Genomic DNA, 18,449 nt, shown 5'->3' on the forward strand with positions numbered 1-18,449 from the left:
AAATTCACCATGAATTTATTACGATGGTTTCCGGGGAACCGCGTGGAGGTTAACCTGACATAGTACATTAGCTAGCAATGGGGTTTGAGTCCACATTACTAAGAATCCCTTTCCCCTAATGCCCATTATTGTCCTTGATAGGGAGAAGTGAGATGCATTTCTGGACGTGAAAAAATTATAGAAAGGAATGTCTAAGTACTAGCGACATAGGACAACGAGAAACTATTGAAAATTGCTGTACAACGACGACATTAATATGTATATGTACTCTACAGTTTCATTTAAGTACATTCTTATATATTTATTTTCGTATTACGTTTCTTGTTTTGCCACATAACTGCCTGCCGTGTTTCAGCTGTATTGTTTACTACTGTAAAAAATACAACTGAAAAAGTATTTATTGCTGTTTGAGCTATTAAACTACGAGTACTATTATGAACCTATTGAACTACAAATTAAGGTACTTACGTACCTAGTTTTATTCGTTATTTATAATACCTGTTTCGTTATTGTAATGTAATTTATACACAAATCTTATTATTCTTTTAATAAATAATAAGATTGTATTGTAAATGTTTTATTCGCAAGGAGCCTTAACTTACTTAGCGCAAAAATATACAAATGCCGGAAAAGTGAACGACCTTAGTAAACATAAGGGCATACTTTATTAGGGAAAACAATATTACAAATGGTTCAGACTCTGATTGTGACATTTTCTTTAAGCGAACGTTCGTTTTTAATTAATTTATAATAACGTTATATGGTATCTTGCAACCACATCAGTAGATAGGAGTAATTTGGGAACCGTAATTCCTATTTATGTAATTAATGTTTGTTCGTTTTTTACACGATAAAATTTTATGAAATAATAATAATAAGTTTTTTTTGGCATTATATATGACGGCCTCGTTGGTCAAGCGGTTTAGCACACCCCTTTACTTCTGATGGTCGCGGGTTTAATTCCTCGCACGATGCAAACCTTTGTATTTATGAGTTTACACACAAACATACAAATGTTTGTATCGGTCTGGGTGTTTTCTATTATCAGTTGTCTAGTATCCATAACACAAGTTCTGCTTACCATGGGACTAGATGGCGCAGTTTTAATTGTCCAGAGTTGTTTATTTATTATAACTCTTTTGCTATCTTATACACATCGCACCATGTGTGTAAAGGGTGAATGAAGATTTTACTAAAAGTTGCCTGTAAAAAGTACTCTACGTTCTTAGTGTCACCAATTTCAGTCACTAAACAGCTCTGTAAGTTGTGTATCGGTGAAATTACACCATAAGATAATAAAGTTGATGAAGTCATATTCGTATAACTACGTAGACGTAGTGGTACGTAGACGTCAGTTGCCGCTTATCAGGTGGGTCAGGCAGTCAGCTTATTTGAACTTCTAATTACATAAAAAAAGAGAGCACAATAATTTACCGAGCGTACCGTACCGGGAACCGAATTTGAAAGATCATATCCATCATGATATAATATTCTGTAACAGCAATGTCTCGGAGTGGAAACTAAGTAATAATATCGAATAATGAATTATTTATATAGGTACCTAAGTTTATAAAACCTTTTAATGCTCCTGTATCTACATACATTACGATACTACTAAACAAAAAAAATATGTTAATTCATTTCGTGGTAAGAATGAGTGTCATATAAATCAAACTTGTGATCTCTTCTCATGAAGCGTTTAAAGCAACTTATGGTTAAACGAGAACACACAATAAAAGAATAGTTATTATAATTTATTATGTTTTTATTTATTTCATTAAAACCATATAACACTTGATTATGCTATAATTATTATAAACTTATTAAATAGACGCTAAAATGTAGGCTAGTTCAGTATCTTATATAAAAATAAAAAAATACATTAGTATAATCTTAAATATGAATAATTATAATACAACTTATACCTAATCAAGAAATTAAATCATAAAAGTAATTTAAATCACCTTATTTAAATACAAACTAAACCTATTATTTGTCAACAACGATTTTGTTCGATCTAGCTAATTAGTTTATCACAGGTTTTTGACGAATTGTATTCTTATTTTATAAATTACATCTACTTAAAATCTAATAACAAAGTTTAGCTTATTAAATAATGCTTACAATTCATACTAATAATTTGCCTGTTTGTTACGTTTTTTCGACTGAAAGGCCTGAATGGACCATAATGAAATATGGCGTGAGGACAGATTGTATCATGAGGACTGATATATACTATCTTTTAACTAAAGACAGACAAATTTCATGTAACAGGTATTGCAGTATGGTATAGTATAACATAGTAATAAAAGCATAGTGTGACTCTATAATTTGTCCGATAGTATAAAGAAATTTCATTAAGAATTCCGAAAATTCGGAAAGCAACTATATACGTAGTTTACATTTTCTTTAAAATTTCATTATATAGATTAGTTCAGTAGTACAGAAACTATGTTAAAACTAATGTATAAGAACAAACATGTTAATAGGTAAACGAAAGAAAAAAATATTTGATAGAAATTCGTATTATTTAAATCCTGCACATACCACCCGCTTAAGTTTTAAATAATAAAAGTCAGTCAATATTTATATAACATGGACTTACATAGAAACGATTGATTGACAATGCAATAAAATTGTTACAATATTTACTATAAATGTTATATTTAGATTTACGTATATTGTCAATATTCTTATAACTAAAGCTAACAATAGTAAAATAAGAGTGGGGGATACATATATCTAAATAATCGTATTAATATTACCTGATATTAAGCTAACACTGAATTATCCTATAGTAGAGACATTTTAATTTAATTCCGTACATTTTTTCGGTGTATTGCAATAAAAGCCACTGCCGTTCTTAAATTAATACACACAATCATTATGAATGAAAAAGTGTGTCTATCTGTCTGTCTGTTACAATTTTAAGTAAACTTATAATATTGGTATTAGCTTCATCAGTCAGGTGGCCTAGTGTAGGATTTTATATTATTTCTTTGTATCTACAACATAAATCCTTTATTTCTAGTCATCGCTGATTACTTCATAAGATTAAGTGCAGATTAACTTTGCTAAGTACATAAATGTCGTAGAGACAGAGAATAATACATATTTTATAAAATTGTGGAAGACATTTGGAGAATATCTCCTTAAAAACTCACATACATTTCTCTACAAAGTACTTTTATCATTAGTCACGCAAATTGACAGATTGACATGTAACAATATTACCCAAAATAAATCGTGTTACATATTTATCGTTATATCTAAGACATATTTGATTACTTATGAGTAAATATAATGATCCTGATGGAAGATTTCCTAGCAGCTCAATTGGAATCCACATTTTAATCTCTACTACCTATTACTATTACTTATTAAATAAATATTAACAAAATAAATTTTGAATCTTCTATATAATAGTGTACCGTTTTAACTTGTACCTATTTTGTGTTTTAATCTAACTTAAATATAGTACCCCGTGAACCTAATAAAATTTTAATAATATAATATTCACATGAATTACTACAATAACAATTAAAAGAAAAAGCAATAAGTTGTTATATCACTATATTAAAATATCTCTATAAAATCGTCAAGAAATTAAAATTGAACGCAATAGATGGAAGGTAAGTAAACAAAACGAGATTAAACGGAATGTCTACACGAAATACTTTGAACTTTGTCCTACTTTAAGGATAACTCTATATTATCTTCTTGGAGTTTCCTCACCACTACAGGACACAGTTCCTTTTCACGAAACTTATATCCGCAGGCTATCATTTCCTTGGCCACGTAGTAATTCTTGGTTAAGGAATCCAACCAGATGGTATAAGAATAGTCCGGCCATATACCCCCGTATCGCTCTGGCAAGTGGTCGGGGAGTATATGCTTGTGGAGAGAGGCCACGTCGTACCCGTGGAAGTAGATCTTAGATCGCATTGTGGAATTTAATAATGGTTTGAAGATGTTGTACATTTTGTCGAACAACCACGAATGGTTTATAACGTGGATTGCGTGTGTTGTTGCTGGGAAACAGGACTGAAATAGAAAGTATGATTTGTAAATGTTTCTGAAAATATTTTACAATACACTCAATGTTTCTCAATTTTAAATGAAAGTTTGAAATTTCGGGTCATGGTATAATTTTGTAATAAAATACTTATTATACTACGTTATATTATACTGACGTAAGTGTAACGTAGTGGACAAGATGTTAGTGTTGTTACATTACAAAGTGAGTTCTAACCTGGGCAAAATCAAATACTTTTTTTTTTTATTTCTACTTCAGGTTGATTCTGATGATTGAAATTATTCCGAGGAATTACTCTATCTCGTTGGATTCAAGTATATCCAGCGAAATGTGACCATATAACCATTCAAAGTATTGCTTGCACTATGACATTGACGACTCTCACTATACCGTTAGAGATAACACCCGTTTATAGTATTATCATTATGTAATACTGCTAATATTGAAATAGACTATAGGTAACCTATTCTTGTAACAGTTCTTGCAACAGAAATCTAAAAATACAAGTAAATACTAACCACCAGAAGCTTAACTAACTTAGCAGCAACAGACGGCGTGACCTGCCACGCATGCTGTGTACCAATATCCTGCAGATCGAATATGGCAATCCCTCCCAATATCTGATTGCGTTGTTCTAACATTCCCAGTTCTAAAGCCATGATAGCACCTTTAAAGAGATCGTCTACTGAAACTACTTTGGGGTCCCAACAACCTGAAAATACATTATTAATATCATTAGCATTACATAGTATAAAACAAAGTCGCTGTCGCTGTCTGTCCCTATGTATGCTTAAATCTTTAAAACAACAAAACAAAATCTACGCAACGAATTTTGAAGCAATTTTTTTAATAGGTAGAGTGATTCAAGCAGAAAATTTATGTATATATATATATATATATATATGTATATAATACATGTACACCAGTCCGAAGCCAGATAATCTGTGGTAATAATGTTACGTCTGACAGATATATTAATAAAAAAAATTGTAGACTACTAGTAGTATAGTATAAATATTATATATTTTTTACTCAAAATAAATCAAAACTTTTACATAACAATATTTTTAATTAAAAATTAATAGTAAGTGGTTCTACTTTTTTGGAAAGCTAGTGTAGATACTGTTAAAGTATTCAGTTAAGCATTCAAATTTATAATATTAGCATCTGAGAAATAACAAGTAAGAAGTAATTATTTATTATCGTCTTCCGTCAAAAGAATCGGTTAATTAGCAATTTTGTTGAATTTTAGATCAGGGTTAAGATTTTTTATAATCTGTAATGAAATCAGAAATATACTTGATGATGTGAATTTAAATAGAAAATTGTTTGTTGTGTACTATGTTTTTAATGTGAACATTTTCTATACTTAAGGTATTTTTTAAAAAAGGCTATTTTTGTTATAAAATATATTAATAAGGAAGTCAAGATCTAAGCTATTCAAATTTTACTAAAACTATGTAATATTATGTTATCTGTCTAATATTTATTGAAATCCAAAACTATTCTAATATCTATTTACTATTAGAATTAAATTTAAAAAATAATTTAATCATATAGGACATTTCAGTTGCTTATGAAAATCGAGTTTTATTAATGTTCATGATGGGAAATAAATAAAATATTATTATGTAATAATAATATTATATTATTAATGTTTTTATAGCAAATCGGTAAACACAATAGAAAAATCGAAAACAACTTACCTATTCTAAATTGCAATATTCTTCGACCATCTTGATCTCTATAAGGTGGTACGGATATAATATTAGCGTCTCCTATGTAACGCAGGTCTAGAGGATAAATATTCTCAAATAAGTCCGGGTTCTCTTCCTTGAACTGGTAATAATTCACCACCTGAAGCGGCGAAAAAACAATCAAATCAGCAAATTTTGACCTTCATTGTATTATCTTTTAACATGTGTACGCTAAATAAAAGGTTACGTATACATACCATAATATTTGCAGAGTCTTTATTATTTGTATATGTTATACAAGCCTTTATTTAACTTCATCCATACTTGATACTAATATTATAAATACGACATTGTCTGTCTGTTTATTTATTTTCAAAATGAAATAACGTGAAGAAAAATTGTATCCGGAAGGACATAGGCTATCCTTAACATATGTACGAAACAGTATTCAATATTTTTAGCTACTTTAACCAAGAATGCTTGTTCTTAACTTCCAATTCTATTTATTCTAGTTTCTTTCAAACAATTAGCTGAAACTTGGAAATTTTTATATTGTAATGTAATATTATAGTAATATTAAGTCAATATTACTATAATATTATATTATTTTGTCGATTGAGTTTAAAGCACAGCATAAATCGTCATAAAACACTGTTAGTTTACAATAAATTTTATTACGCAGCAGTTGTTACTCATGTCTTTGCTTGCACAAACTTTCATTCTCAATTTCTTCCTTTTATAAACTATTTTTTATATAAAAGATAGCCGATGTCCATCATCGTAATATAGTTTGTAATTACATTAAATGTTATTAGAATCCGTTTAGTGGTTTAATTGTGGAACAAGTGACAGACCTACACATATTTGTAATATAAGTAATACACACTTACATATTCTTAATTCATTCTTTCTTCATTTTTCAAGATGATTGGTCAAGTCATTCATAAGAGATAAAAACCAAAGAAGTACTATAATAATAAAATAAGAATATGTATATGTATAACATACCCAAACAAACTACGTATTTAGATGAATTTAATAGACAAGTATAAAATTTAATATTAATAAAACAATAATTTAAATTGTAACAATTTGGGTCGGAGGTCAGCCAAGTTTAAACATACTAAATGAAAATCTTTGCACACATTTCTATCGGGAAATATTTAGCGCGCCAGATTTACATACCAATGTAAATTTAAATTTGAAATTCTCCTAAAATAGATACATTTTAGGCTAATTTCAAATACTCGTGTCCCAGTTCTTATCATTTACTAGTTAAGTCCGCGACTTCATCTGCGTCAGCCAGAACTTTGCTTTAATATGATGAATCCCTAAATTCCTCATCAGAAAAACTAGGTTTATACTAAATCTTGTGTTAAGGAATAAAATAACAGATGAATGAATATCTATACTTCATATACTATAGTATATATAAGTGCGAAAGTATATGTGCCTGCTTGTCTGTTTGTTGTCTTTTCTTCACGACTAACGGGTCAACAAATCTTAATGAAATTTGACATATAGATAGATTGTATGACGAAAACGGGTATGGATTATTGAAAAAAAATAAATGGAAGGGGGTCAAATATGAGAAGAAAGTCACCGATAACTGTATGAGTGTCGATGTATTATAACTTACCAGTCTATGGGCCCTCTGTGGTATGAAGTTGCGCGCCCGCAGAAATCTGATTAAAAATTCGTCGTCCATACGATGTGGCATACATTCTCCGCGCTCTGTAATTAAATAATAAATAAATGTTAGTCATTCTTCTCGAAGTTATTACTAGATGTAATATACGTAATGTTTTATTTAGTAAGTAAATATTAAAAGGTACTTGTTAAAAACATATAATTAGCGAATTTACATGTATACATTACAGATTGGGATTCCCCATTCAACGTACATGTTAGCTTACAATATGAATATTTCACATTGACTATGAATATCATACAATTCAATGGTCCACTTCAAATATCAAGTTATATTCTCGAATCAAGAAAATAATCAAAATATATTAGACAAACAGTTTCCTGCTACTTTATCTTCATACACATATATTCTCGCTGTCAATTTGTTTAAATTATTTTGAATATGTTACCTAGAATGTTGAAATCTAAAGTGACAATTAGTGAGGCCACCTTCGCTCCTCATTAATTAGGTTAGACAAAGTTTACATTAGGGGCCTAGTTCTATAGTACCCTCGCGTTCTCAATACCCCGTAGCATTGAGATGGCAGAAAACTTATATAATAAATTCCATCACTAAAAATTGCAGTATCAATTTATATCTCTACTCTCCAGTGACGGATATATTATCAACAAACCAAATTAATGCGAGAGGCTCGCCCTCAACAATTTGGTTTATCACATCTAGGAAGATATGTTGTAACTGGCTAATCTGATATGTCTTTATATTAGAAAAATGTGTTCAACAACCTTCAAATATACGGAGATATATCCTATATCTACATTTCAAAAATTACAACAAAATAGACATAATAATATCTCAGGACAATTTACATAGCGCTATTTAGTCCTAAATTAAACAGAGCCTGTGTACTGGACAACTGATATAAATAAATAGATTTGATTCATATAAACATTGTATGTACACAATATAGATACATTGAGAACACTCAAACCAATAGATAATCATATTTAAGTACAAACCAATGGTAGTATCGCGGTATGATAAACCACTGGTCGTCAAAAAAAGCACCATGTTCAGTTTCGTGCCAGTTCTTCACAACTGAAGTAGCTAGCCAAACAGGATGGTATAGGATTAGTCATAAAGAATAAATTTGATCAAATGAATTTATACTTTCAAATTTACTTTGACCTTGAGATGTAAACGTATATTGTATAATATTATTCAATTTCAATGTCGGTTACATTGAAATTTACGGCTACAGATAAATATCGAGTGGAGACATTAAGCACTAGGCTAAGTGTTGGTATATTTCTGAAATTACGATATAGACCGAGTATCTATTGCCGAATTAAAAAACATTCGCAACTCTCCTATCAATCATTCCTAACACATAATTTATCGCAGACGCTGTTAGAGGAGCGTTTTTGTAGAATGGTATTTTCCATCATGGAGATCTTTATATTTTCATGGAAAAATGATTGATGCCAATGTCTCGTGGACGTTTGATCGGTAAAGTGTGAGCCGGATTTTCTGACGATCTCGAATACATAATGTAAAAGTTGATAGTTACTTAGTAGTAATTACATCAACTAAGTAATTCAGAATCCGGCCATACATAAATTTACAAAATAAATAAGAATTGACATTAGTAATGGTAATTAATAGTATTAAATCTGATCATAAGTGATTTCGTATGGATTTTCTATTTCGATCTTAAATTATATTTATGCCGACCCCAAATAAATGTGATAAGGAAGAGAAGTATATATAATGATGATATTTTAATTCTGTACCATTGGAATATCATAGAGGTAGTTATTTACAAAAATGTAATAAAAGTGATATAGCAACATTGTAGAAGGGTGGAGATAAGGAAGTGAAATTATAGGATATGTAAGAATAGCATTTAATCCTCCGAAATGGCAACGCATGAGGGTCACATGCTAACGAAATATATGTGATCCTGTTCATCCATATTACCATGAGGTAGAATAATCAGCTTCTTTGCCAAATGAACTAATTAATATTTATTTTTGTTTATATTACTTTATTAGTGTAAATTGCTCGTATTATATACTTAAATACTCTACGAAATCACTGTTATACAGTATAAATAGCTACGACCTGTATTATACCATAGGTCACAACTGGATACCCTTCACAAGTCCTAAGTTGTTTAAATATTGCTTATACGCTTATGCTAACAACTGTCTTTTATCTTACACGTTCATTGATCTGCAATTCTAAGTACCATCAAATTCATATATACGTATTTATGCCAGATACATTTAATATGATCGATCTCAAATAATAGGAGGTAAACAAAATGTTAGGTAATAAATAAATGTAGACAAATAAATAAAAATGTTCAGCGGCAATTCTTAATACGCATTAAATTAAATTTCTATTATAACAGAATTCTATTGTGTATATAGTTTTCTATGCCGATACACAATTTCTGTAACAGATAACTATACAAATCCATTTTCCTATACATATTTTCGATTAAAATTCAAATACAAATCTAAAAAATATTTATTTTTAAAACCAACGTACTTAACTAAATATCTGCGTCATTAATACATATTACAGTATACAACTGTAATAAGTTAGTAGCGAACTTCGAATCACTTACTTTATTATTACGAACACCATCTATGGACAATTACATAGATGGTTTTGGATTGGATGAAGTTTACTTGAAAATTAAGTATGAAATATCTTAAAATAAATTTATGAAATATTTTCAAATAAACTTTAGAGATTTACGGACTTTTTTTCTATCACGCTGTTTTAATTTTAGCAAGATTACAAACAATCGATATATATACCTACTAATAAGTACACTATATACCTATTAATATAGTTGGATAGTTGCGAACAGATTAGTTTTCAAATATTTTCTGTTAATGTTTCTGTGTATATTTTAAGCGACATTTTTGAGAATTGATAGAATCCAATAATGGGTATCTCCTTATAAACCTAATATAAAACTAATAATACGAATTATTTATATTAAAGACAACGTTGACAAAAAGAAAACTGATACACATCGCTCTTTTCAATAGTATCTCTAAGAATAACAAGCATTTCGTATATATAAAACTAATAATAGACTAATAACATAATATGACGATACTATTTTTAGCGGAGAAAGTAAACCGTTCTATTATTATACCTTGTTTATGACCATAACGAAACAAACTCGGCATATATTTGTATTAATATCTGCTCATACTAATTTTAAGCGGATGACCGAGACGAAAATATTTTTAAAATAATAAACAGGTATATAACGACGTGGTTATTTAAATGTTATCTCAAATCCTATCATGTAACTGCATGATAGGATTACACAAACAACTCTCCAAATTTCTTCGTTATTAATATTACTTGTACTAGAAATCTGAACTATTTCATTTGTCAAATTATATATATTCACAGTTTAAGAATTTAATATTTCAATTTATGAAATAGATATAGAGACTGCGAGAATACTCTTTCGATTTAATTTATTACTGAATTTGGAATTCGTTAAATTACATAGACAAACAAATATAGTCTAATTAAATAACGTAATAAAGCAATTAACGTTCGTTTTCTTAGTTTTTTTGGGTTAAAAAGTTTTCATTCGCTGTACCGATCACCATCACACGATCTATATTAAATTTAATACTATGTATCAATTATTGTTTCACTAATCGTAATCGAATCGATAATACAACACAGTTAGCACAGACCTAATGTTACTTACCATAAATGATATCTTTTAACTCATAAATAGCTTGCAAACGAGTATTGGGGTCTTCACCACAGTGCTGCTTGGCGTACTCCTCAAGTTCCGTAGAGGGCGGTTCCAGCTCCAATTCCACGCTATAGTCTGGAGTCGGCATTGTAGTTTATATACTGGAACAAGTTATTACACAAATCAGAAAGCTATGTCAGTAATGTCATATTTCGTTCTATAAAACAAAACCGATAAACTGTGAATCAACAAAGCTCTAGCAAATAATGCGAAAAAGTACTTATAAAAAACACAAAATATTAATGTGAAAATAAAATAATAAAAAACAAATAATTCAAATGAGAATCTCTAAAGTTAATTAGAAAACTATATATTATATTAAAAAAATTGTAATGGATACGATTTTTCCTTTGTCTGAGAGTCTTAGAACTTAAACTCATAGAACGAATAATAAATAAATGAATAAGTAACGAATATTGTCCAATCAGTCAAGAAAGTCACTTCCACGTCAAAGTCACACAGAAAATTATATGAAAATATTACATAATTGTATATGGTAATATACAATTATGTAATATTTTCATTTCATTTCCTAATTCCTAGAACTAGTTTAAAATTTATACTCCATATTTTGCCACATAATCCAAGGATCAAGTTCCTAATGACAGTGAACTAAATCAATGTTACTTAATTAGAGCTACGACCTACCTTTAGGCACTAGATTATTAATAAAAACTAAATACTTTTAGGAAATGTTCCGAGAAATTGCTAGTCAAAACGAAATAGTAATTGATCTCAATCAAGGTCGATTTAAATCTGTATGAAAGTAGTATAACATAATAATGTCTTTTGTGTGAGGAAAAATGAAGAAAGAGAATAATTTATAAAAGTATTAAAATTCAATTAGAATTAATTAGATATCAATACAATATAAAGCATTTTATTTTAATTTTAAAATTAATGTCATATTTGTAGTATTTGGTACATTTAGTAAAAAGCCTTCGTAATCGATTCCCATACTTTTTTAATCTTAAATATATACTATCTTCTCCATTGTGTTCACTTAAGTTGTGAATTAAAGATACTTAACTTTTATATTTGATGATTTTACAGTATAGGGTAATTTTCGTTATCCTAAATACTTATGCATAAATTTTAAACTCACTATCTCTAGAATATAGTATAGTCATTATATTTATATCTTAAGTCTATGTAAATTGAGATGAAAGTCTTTCTTTATTATAATAGTTACTTAATAATTCTATTTATAATCTTCGATAAAGACACACCTTCAAATATTATTGCGTGAATTTCCGTAAACCTAAATAGCTATTAATGGACCGATTGATATAAATAAAAAAACAAGATTGTACCTATAACAGAATTCTAATATCTTCACTAACTTTCACATTTATTATATTCGCAGATATAATTACAAGTAAATTAAAATATTATTTATGTACATATTACAGTTAGGTATGCGTAGAGATATCTTGTTCGATCGTTTTGGACATCATAAAAAGATACTTAACTAAAATTGCACACATTAACCGTATTTAAATGGCTAAGCAATATTTTTATCTTGTTTTCTCAGTTACTTTCAATCGTAAAAATAATCTGAACTGATTTTAATGTCGGGCTGTTAATGTTATAAAAAGTACACACAAGAACCTACCAGAGAAAGTACTTCCAACAACAATTTTTATGTAGGTATATACTACGTTGTACATATCTCTAGGTGTAGCATATTTTTGTTTTCGGTCCTGACGGATTTGACATACTATGCGAATTGAGGGTAATCCACATTATTTTTCTTTCTTTTTCATTAATGCAGATATTTACGCCAACTTTGTAATTTTTTATTTGATATAGTTGTTATGAAGTCTATTATTAGTTATATATTTGATTTTCATATTTAGTTATTATTTTACGTTTTCATATTTATTTATTATTAATAATACCATAAATTAATATTACTGTGTCAAAATAAGAAATTGTTTATTGTGACTGGAATGGAATCTAATTAATAATTAAAATTAAAATGTATTTATCAATGTGAACAGGAAATAAGAAAAACTTAGAATGAAACCTCATAATATAGAATCTATGCAGGATTTTAATGCTAAGTTATATGCTCTCTTTATTTATTTAGCCGTGCCCAGTGCCAAATTGTGGAAAGGTTTTAGTCATTATAATGGTATATATGGTAGTTATTATAATGTAGATCATAATGAATTTTAATTCGTTATAATTATATAGGTACTGTTTGATATGCTGTAACTGTAGGGTAGTAAAATTGCTGATGTAACAATGAAAGTAATTAATACTTTCATTGTTACATCAGTAATTTTACTATTGAGCTATTTTGCTTTTAGGCCTTATATGAGTATCGAGATTTTATTCACAGTCAATTTACATGGATGTGGGTTGGAACCTTCACAAATAATTGGCCTTTACTCACGATGCTAGCGTGATTCCAGGTAAAAAAAAATTACAAACATAGAATTTTAGAAATCCTAGATCTATGTACCAAATTTTATAGGTATAGATAATTCAGTCATATAAGCATGGAAACGGTTACATTTATATATAATATTGTTTTTTTTACGAATCAATGCACGAGATATTTTCTTATGGATCTTAACAAATTAGCATATGAGACGCTTAGTAGAGATAATCGAGCCTACATATTAGACCTAGTGGGCAGAATAGATAAATCAACCTGACGGATGCAATTCGATCCCAAATCGTGTCATAGGTCGTATGACGGTAGTAGACACTTTGTGAGTTGAAGTAATAGTCTTGAATGCGGCAGAAAATATTGCGGAATGTAAACAAAGCCTCGCAATAAATTCTATGAACTCATTACGTAAAGCAGCTTCCTATTACTTAAGAAGAGAGTCGCCTTTCACACAAATATACTTATGAAAATAGGCAATAAGTACTTTGCTTAGACGGGACTTTTGACAATGTCTATTTGTAAAATAGTATAAGCTAATATAATATAAATTGTATGATACAATAAGTAAGTAGAATCTACATGTATTATATCTTATAGATATATAAAAAATATGATTAAACATAAAACTAAATATACCGCTACATCTGTTAACCTATATGGAATAGCCAGAGATGCCAGATAGATTACCCACAGTTCTCTTGGTATATTTTGAATCGAACGTGGCAGAGGACAAGTCTATCGCCATCTCTCGGATTATTTTTTGGTTTGAAATAGGTGTTTCCTTCTGCGGAGAATCAGAGTCAGAAATATAAATAACCACAAATTTAAACTCACACCACACATGCGTAATTCAGGGTAGTAAGCCACTAGGTCTCAACAAATACAAGATAATACAAAGATTTCCAAGACAACAATTGAATCTCTCACAAATTAAAGTAATAAATATTGACTCACTCGTAATTCGTGAGGATTGATAATATTTGAAGAGAATACACAGTAGCGAGTGAAATTACATAGTATCAAATAAACTGCCAATTAGTACGGCTTACTAAATAACCATCGCCCGTGTTATTAACTGCAATCAGTGTATTTGATCGTTACAGGGTAGTTAAGGTTTAAGCGAGGGAGAAAGTTGGCGAATTGAGGCAAGCTCCTAGTAGTTAGTAGTTAGACTGGTCACGATATTGCAGGTAGAAGTAGCTTTCCTATGTTGGCTGTTTACCGTCCAAAGGAGCTGTTACGACTTAGAAACAGATATTCTCGTAAAACCAGTTTTTTATATAAATAGTAAGTATCATCCTCAGATTCAATTGCGAAATTAAATCATTTCAGAATTGGAATGAAATTTTTCTAATATCTACACTCGAACAAGCTAATTACCACAATAATGCCTGCGTGAACCATTATTTTCTTCCGCAAACATTCCGTAGGACATGGGTGGAATACTTACTTTATTAGCATCATGTAAGTGCAGAAATGACAAAGAAATAAAAAATAAAGTAAAGATGTCTTATTGCCGCTATTGTATACTTTTATTAGACAAAGGAATTTATTCAATTAATTTCCTATTGGTTCCCGTATAATAGGAGGAATTCATATTTAAATTTTATACTCGTAAGTAGTTGTAGATTCAGTGGTAGTTTAAAGAAAGATTTATGTACTGTAACTTGCTATTTAAATACTGTTCTCACAAAATTAGATATTACTTATTCATTAGTCACACCCTAACCTCAGTTCATTAGTCACATTCTCATTTCTGATATTCTTATTTTAGACTGTCACACTTTGTATAAACTACTAGAAATAGTAAACAAGCTGATGACCCGGCCGATGGAAAGTAGTAACTGTAGGCTATAGTTGATGTAGAAAATACTAAAGACATTATGCCCACGACCTGTGGCGATACTCGTGAGAACTAATGAGTCTTTTATCGGCCTCTTGTTATAGAGATTCCTCTGGAACAAATTTGGATTTTTTTGCTATTTCTCCACCTACTATAATTTTACATCTATCAGATTAAATTAAGATCACCTACACAGTTGTTATACTCAATAACGCGCATTACATTTCAGGTACTGCATAGATAAAGTTCATTTTTAAATTATTGATTGATAGTACAGATTGACAGCATTGATAATTATATGAAAAAAAATGACTAGTCTAATGTAATACCGCCCCTAAAACATGTTTGACCTTTAAGTTGCAAACAATAGTCGTTGTATTGATGTTATATCCATATCTAGTTGCATAAGTTTCTTTGAGCGAAGGTACCTAAACGTGTCAGTAGATATTTGAAAAACGTCAAGTTTATAATGAACTACGCTTGAATTTACGACTCCATTTTGTATATTCTTAAATCTGGTATTGTTTGAAATATGTAATATTTTATTGTATTTTATTTTTGCTGTAGCTATATTCATGCTGATTTGAATTTACTGTTGTAACATTTAGCCTATCAAGGTAGGCAGTATGTAGGTACTGCAATACCTCATTTTTAAGTATTTTAATATTAATATGTATAAATATTATACTTCAATTACTTATTCGATTATAGGTCTTGCATTATTTCGAACATTTAATCTAACATTTTAAATTTTAATATTATATGCATTTATTTTTCACTTAAGTTATTGTAGTTGTAGCTATATATGGTTCTATTGCTGGACCATGGCCCCACCTATCCTCTGAAGAGAGTCAAGGGTATTTACCATCAACCAAAATGAGTCAAGGTTCGGTAGATTACTAATTAATTGTGAACTGAATGTCCAAAGTCTCAAACTCTCAAGCCACACGAAAGGCTTTTATCTAGTGTTAAACATTGTATCTAATATATTTAGTCTATCGTTAAAGTCATATCTAGCATTATAGTTAATCGTGTGAGGGTCACGCCCTCTGATTTTATGAGTATATATTCGTTATCTGCTAAGACCTTTGCCGTGGCTTATCAGTCGATAAGTTTATTTATACTTAATTATGTACCTACTTATTTACTTTCTATGTTTCCAACCGTTGTTATTACATATATTAAAACAACAAAATATAAATATGAAAAATTCTGGTGTGTTTTAGACTGCGATTTGATTGCGGAATTCTTGTAACGCAGGTAAACCACACTTTGATAATTTACTTATACAGACTGTAAACCTCAGCTATTGCTTAATTATGAAGGTAGATGGATAAAACTGTATCTAAATAATGATTATATAAATAAATCAACACTGTTGTTATGGAAATGTAATATGTGTTCTTTGTTCATTACTCTATATGAATGTGCTTTCTCGTTTTCCGTATTGGCCACTGCCTTACAGAATTAATATAATAGTAAAAACAAGATTAATATGAATAATAATCATTAGTACACAATAATGATGTTACAATATTATTCTTGTTAATTATTATAATATAAAAACATCGTGGACCGAGCGGGAATGAGAAACGTAGAGTGACAGTTGTCACACAGAAGCAATTATATTTTAATTAGTACTATCTTTCTAGACAATAAAAACGCTGAATAGAATGGCAGCTTATAAGAATTTGGTACTCTTGCTGTTAAGATTTATTTACAATATGAAACTTACACTACTCTTAGATACTTTTATGGAGAGTGTAGGTGCAGAATAAAGTAGTCTTCAACAGCACAAAATATTCAGTGTATAACTATATATACGTATAAATAGAAATAGGTATGTAGACGTAAAACACTAGTTAAGTTTATTAAAAGTAGGCGTTACATGAAACTACAGTCTCATTTTCACGATCGGATATGGATTTAATTGTTATAATCTACGTGACATGTGTTATTTTGAATCCATCGCACGCAAAGAGTGAGCCTGCTATTTGGGTTTCACGAAACGAATGTGTATCATGAAATTACAGGTTTACTTCTCAAATTGTTGGTGATACGAATGTTGTAAAACTGGTTTACTGGTTTATATTTAGCATATGAGTGGATAAATACAATAGAGTAAGCATATTTTCGGAAGTAATAAGTGTACAAAAGTAGATCTTAGAAATCGAGCTAAAACTGAAAGTTGTTTTAGACTTAGTATTTATCTAATGTACGATGAAATGAGCTAAAGTTATAACAGATAATTATGATGTTATTAGCATGTAGATAAGGGATCATACAACCGTAAAAGATCTTTCACATTGCGCAGAACGCAAACTTTCCATTTGTATAGTCATAGGTGGGAACTTCTACATCGTAATTAGACATTACCCGTAGTTATCATACATATAATAACTTTAAATAGCGTTATTATTTACATTGTTTCAGTTTGTACAGGGTATCTAGAGACTAGATAATACTCGTAACGAGAATTAATATAAATTTTCAGAGCCTAAACAGTTATTATTCTATTACATATTTATGTCAACATTTAAGTAATATATTATTCTTAGTTATTATAATGTCGAAGTGACTTATACTTACTATATACTTACGTAGGTATATTCTATATCATTAAATACTAAAAATAAATAAACTTGTAGTTTTTCTTCTAATAATTATGCATTTTATTTATTCACATTATTTGTTATGCAGGTTTACCATTATCATATCATTTTTATTCTTTGTTCTCAATCTTTCTTATTTTATAATATAAAGATTTAACCTTGTTCATTTATTGTCCTTCCCTCTTTAGGATAAATTTTATTTTTTGGACAATTACCTTTTCCTTTTTATTTTCTTTATTGTCTACGTTCTTTACAATACCAATATATTTTTGAGTTGTTTTCTACCGATAGCAACATTTTTGATTTCAAAGCTTCGTTAAGGTTTTTGATTAATATTTTTATCAACATTAATGCAATAATGAATGTATTTCCTCATTGTTCATGAACTTATGCAATTTATTGGC

The 18,449-nt window shown here is 29.3% G+C and overlaps 1 protein-coding gene across 1 annotated transcript in view; it reads right to left on the reverse strand.

Moving 5' to 3' along the window:
• Window positions 1-1,993: 1,993 nt before the first annotated feature.
• Window positions 1,994-18,449, reverse strand: part of LOC131844882 (alpha-tocopherol transfer protein-like) — a 34,126-nt gene continuing 17,670 nt past the window's right edge. Inside the window, exons 2-6 of the mRNA XM_059193863.1 lie at window positions 11,139-11,290; window positions 7,373-7,467; window positions 5,743-5,893; window positions 4,555-4,748; window positions 1,994-4,044 (exon numbers count right to left, since the gene is read on the reverse strand). Coding sequence (XP_059049846.1) covers window positions 3,691-4,044; window positions 4,555-4,748; window positions 5,743-5,893; window positions 7,373-7,467; window positions 11,139-11,277 — 933 coding nt within the window. The 5' untranslated portion in view covers window positions 11,278-11,290 and the 3' untranslated portion in view covers window positions 1,994-3,690. The remainder of the gene's footprint in view (window positions 4,045-4,554; window positions 4,749-5,742; window positions 5,894-7,372; window positions 7,468-11,138; window positions 11,291-18,449) is intronic.

Source organism: Achroia grisella, unplaced genomic scaffold (genome assembly GCF_030625045.1).
Source record: "Achroia grisella isolate CSIRO2021 unplaced genomic scaffold, CSIRO_AGI_Agris_v1 utg4223, whole genome shotgun sequence".
Classification (NCBI taxonomy): Eukaryota; Metazoa; Arthropoda; class Insecta; order Lepidoptera; family Pyralidae; genus Achroia; species Achroia grisella.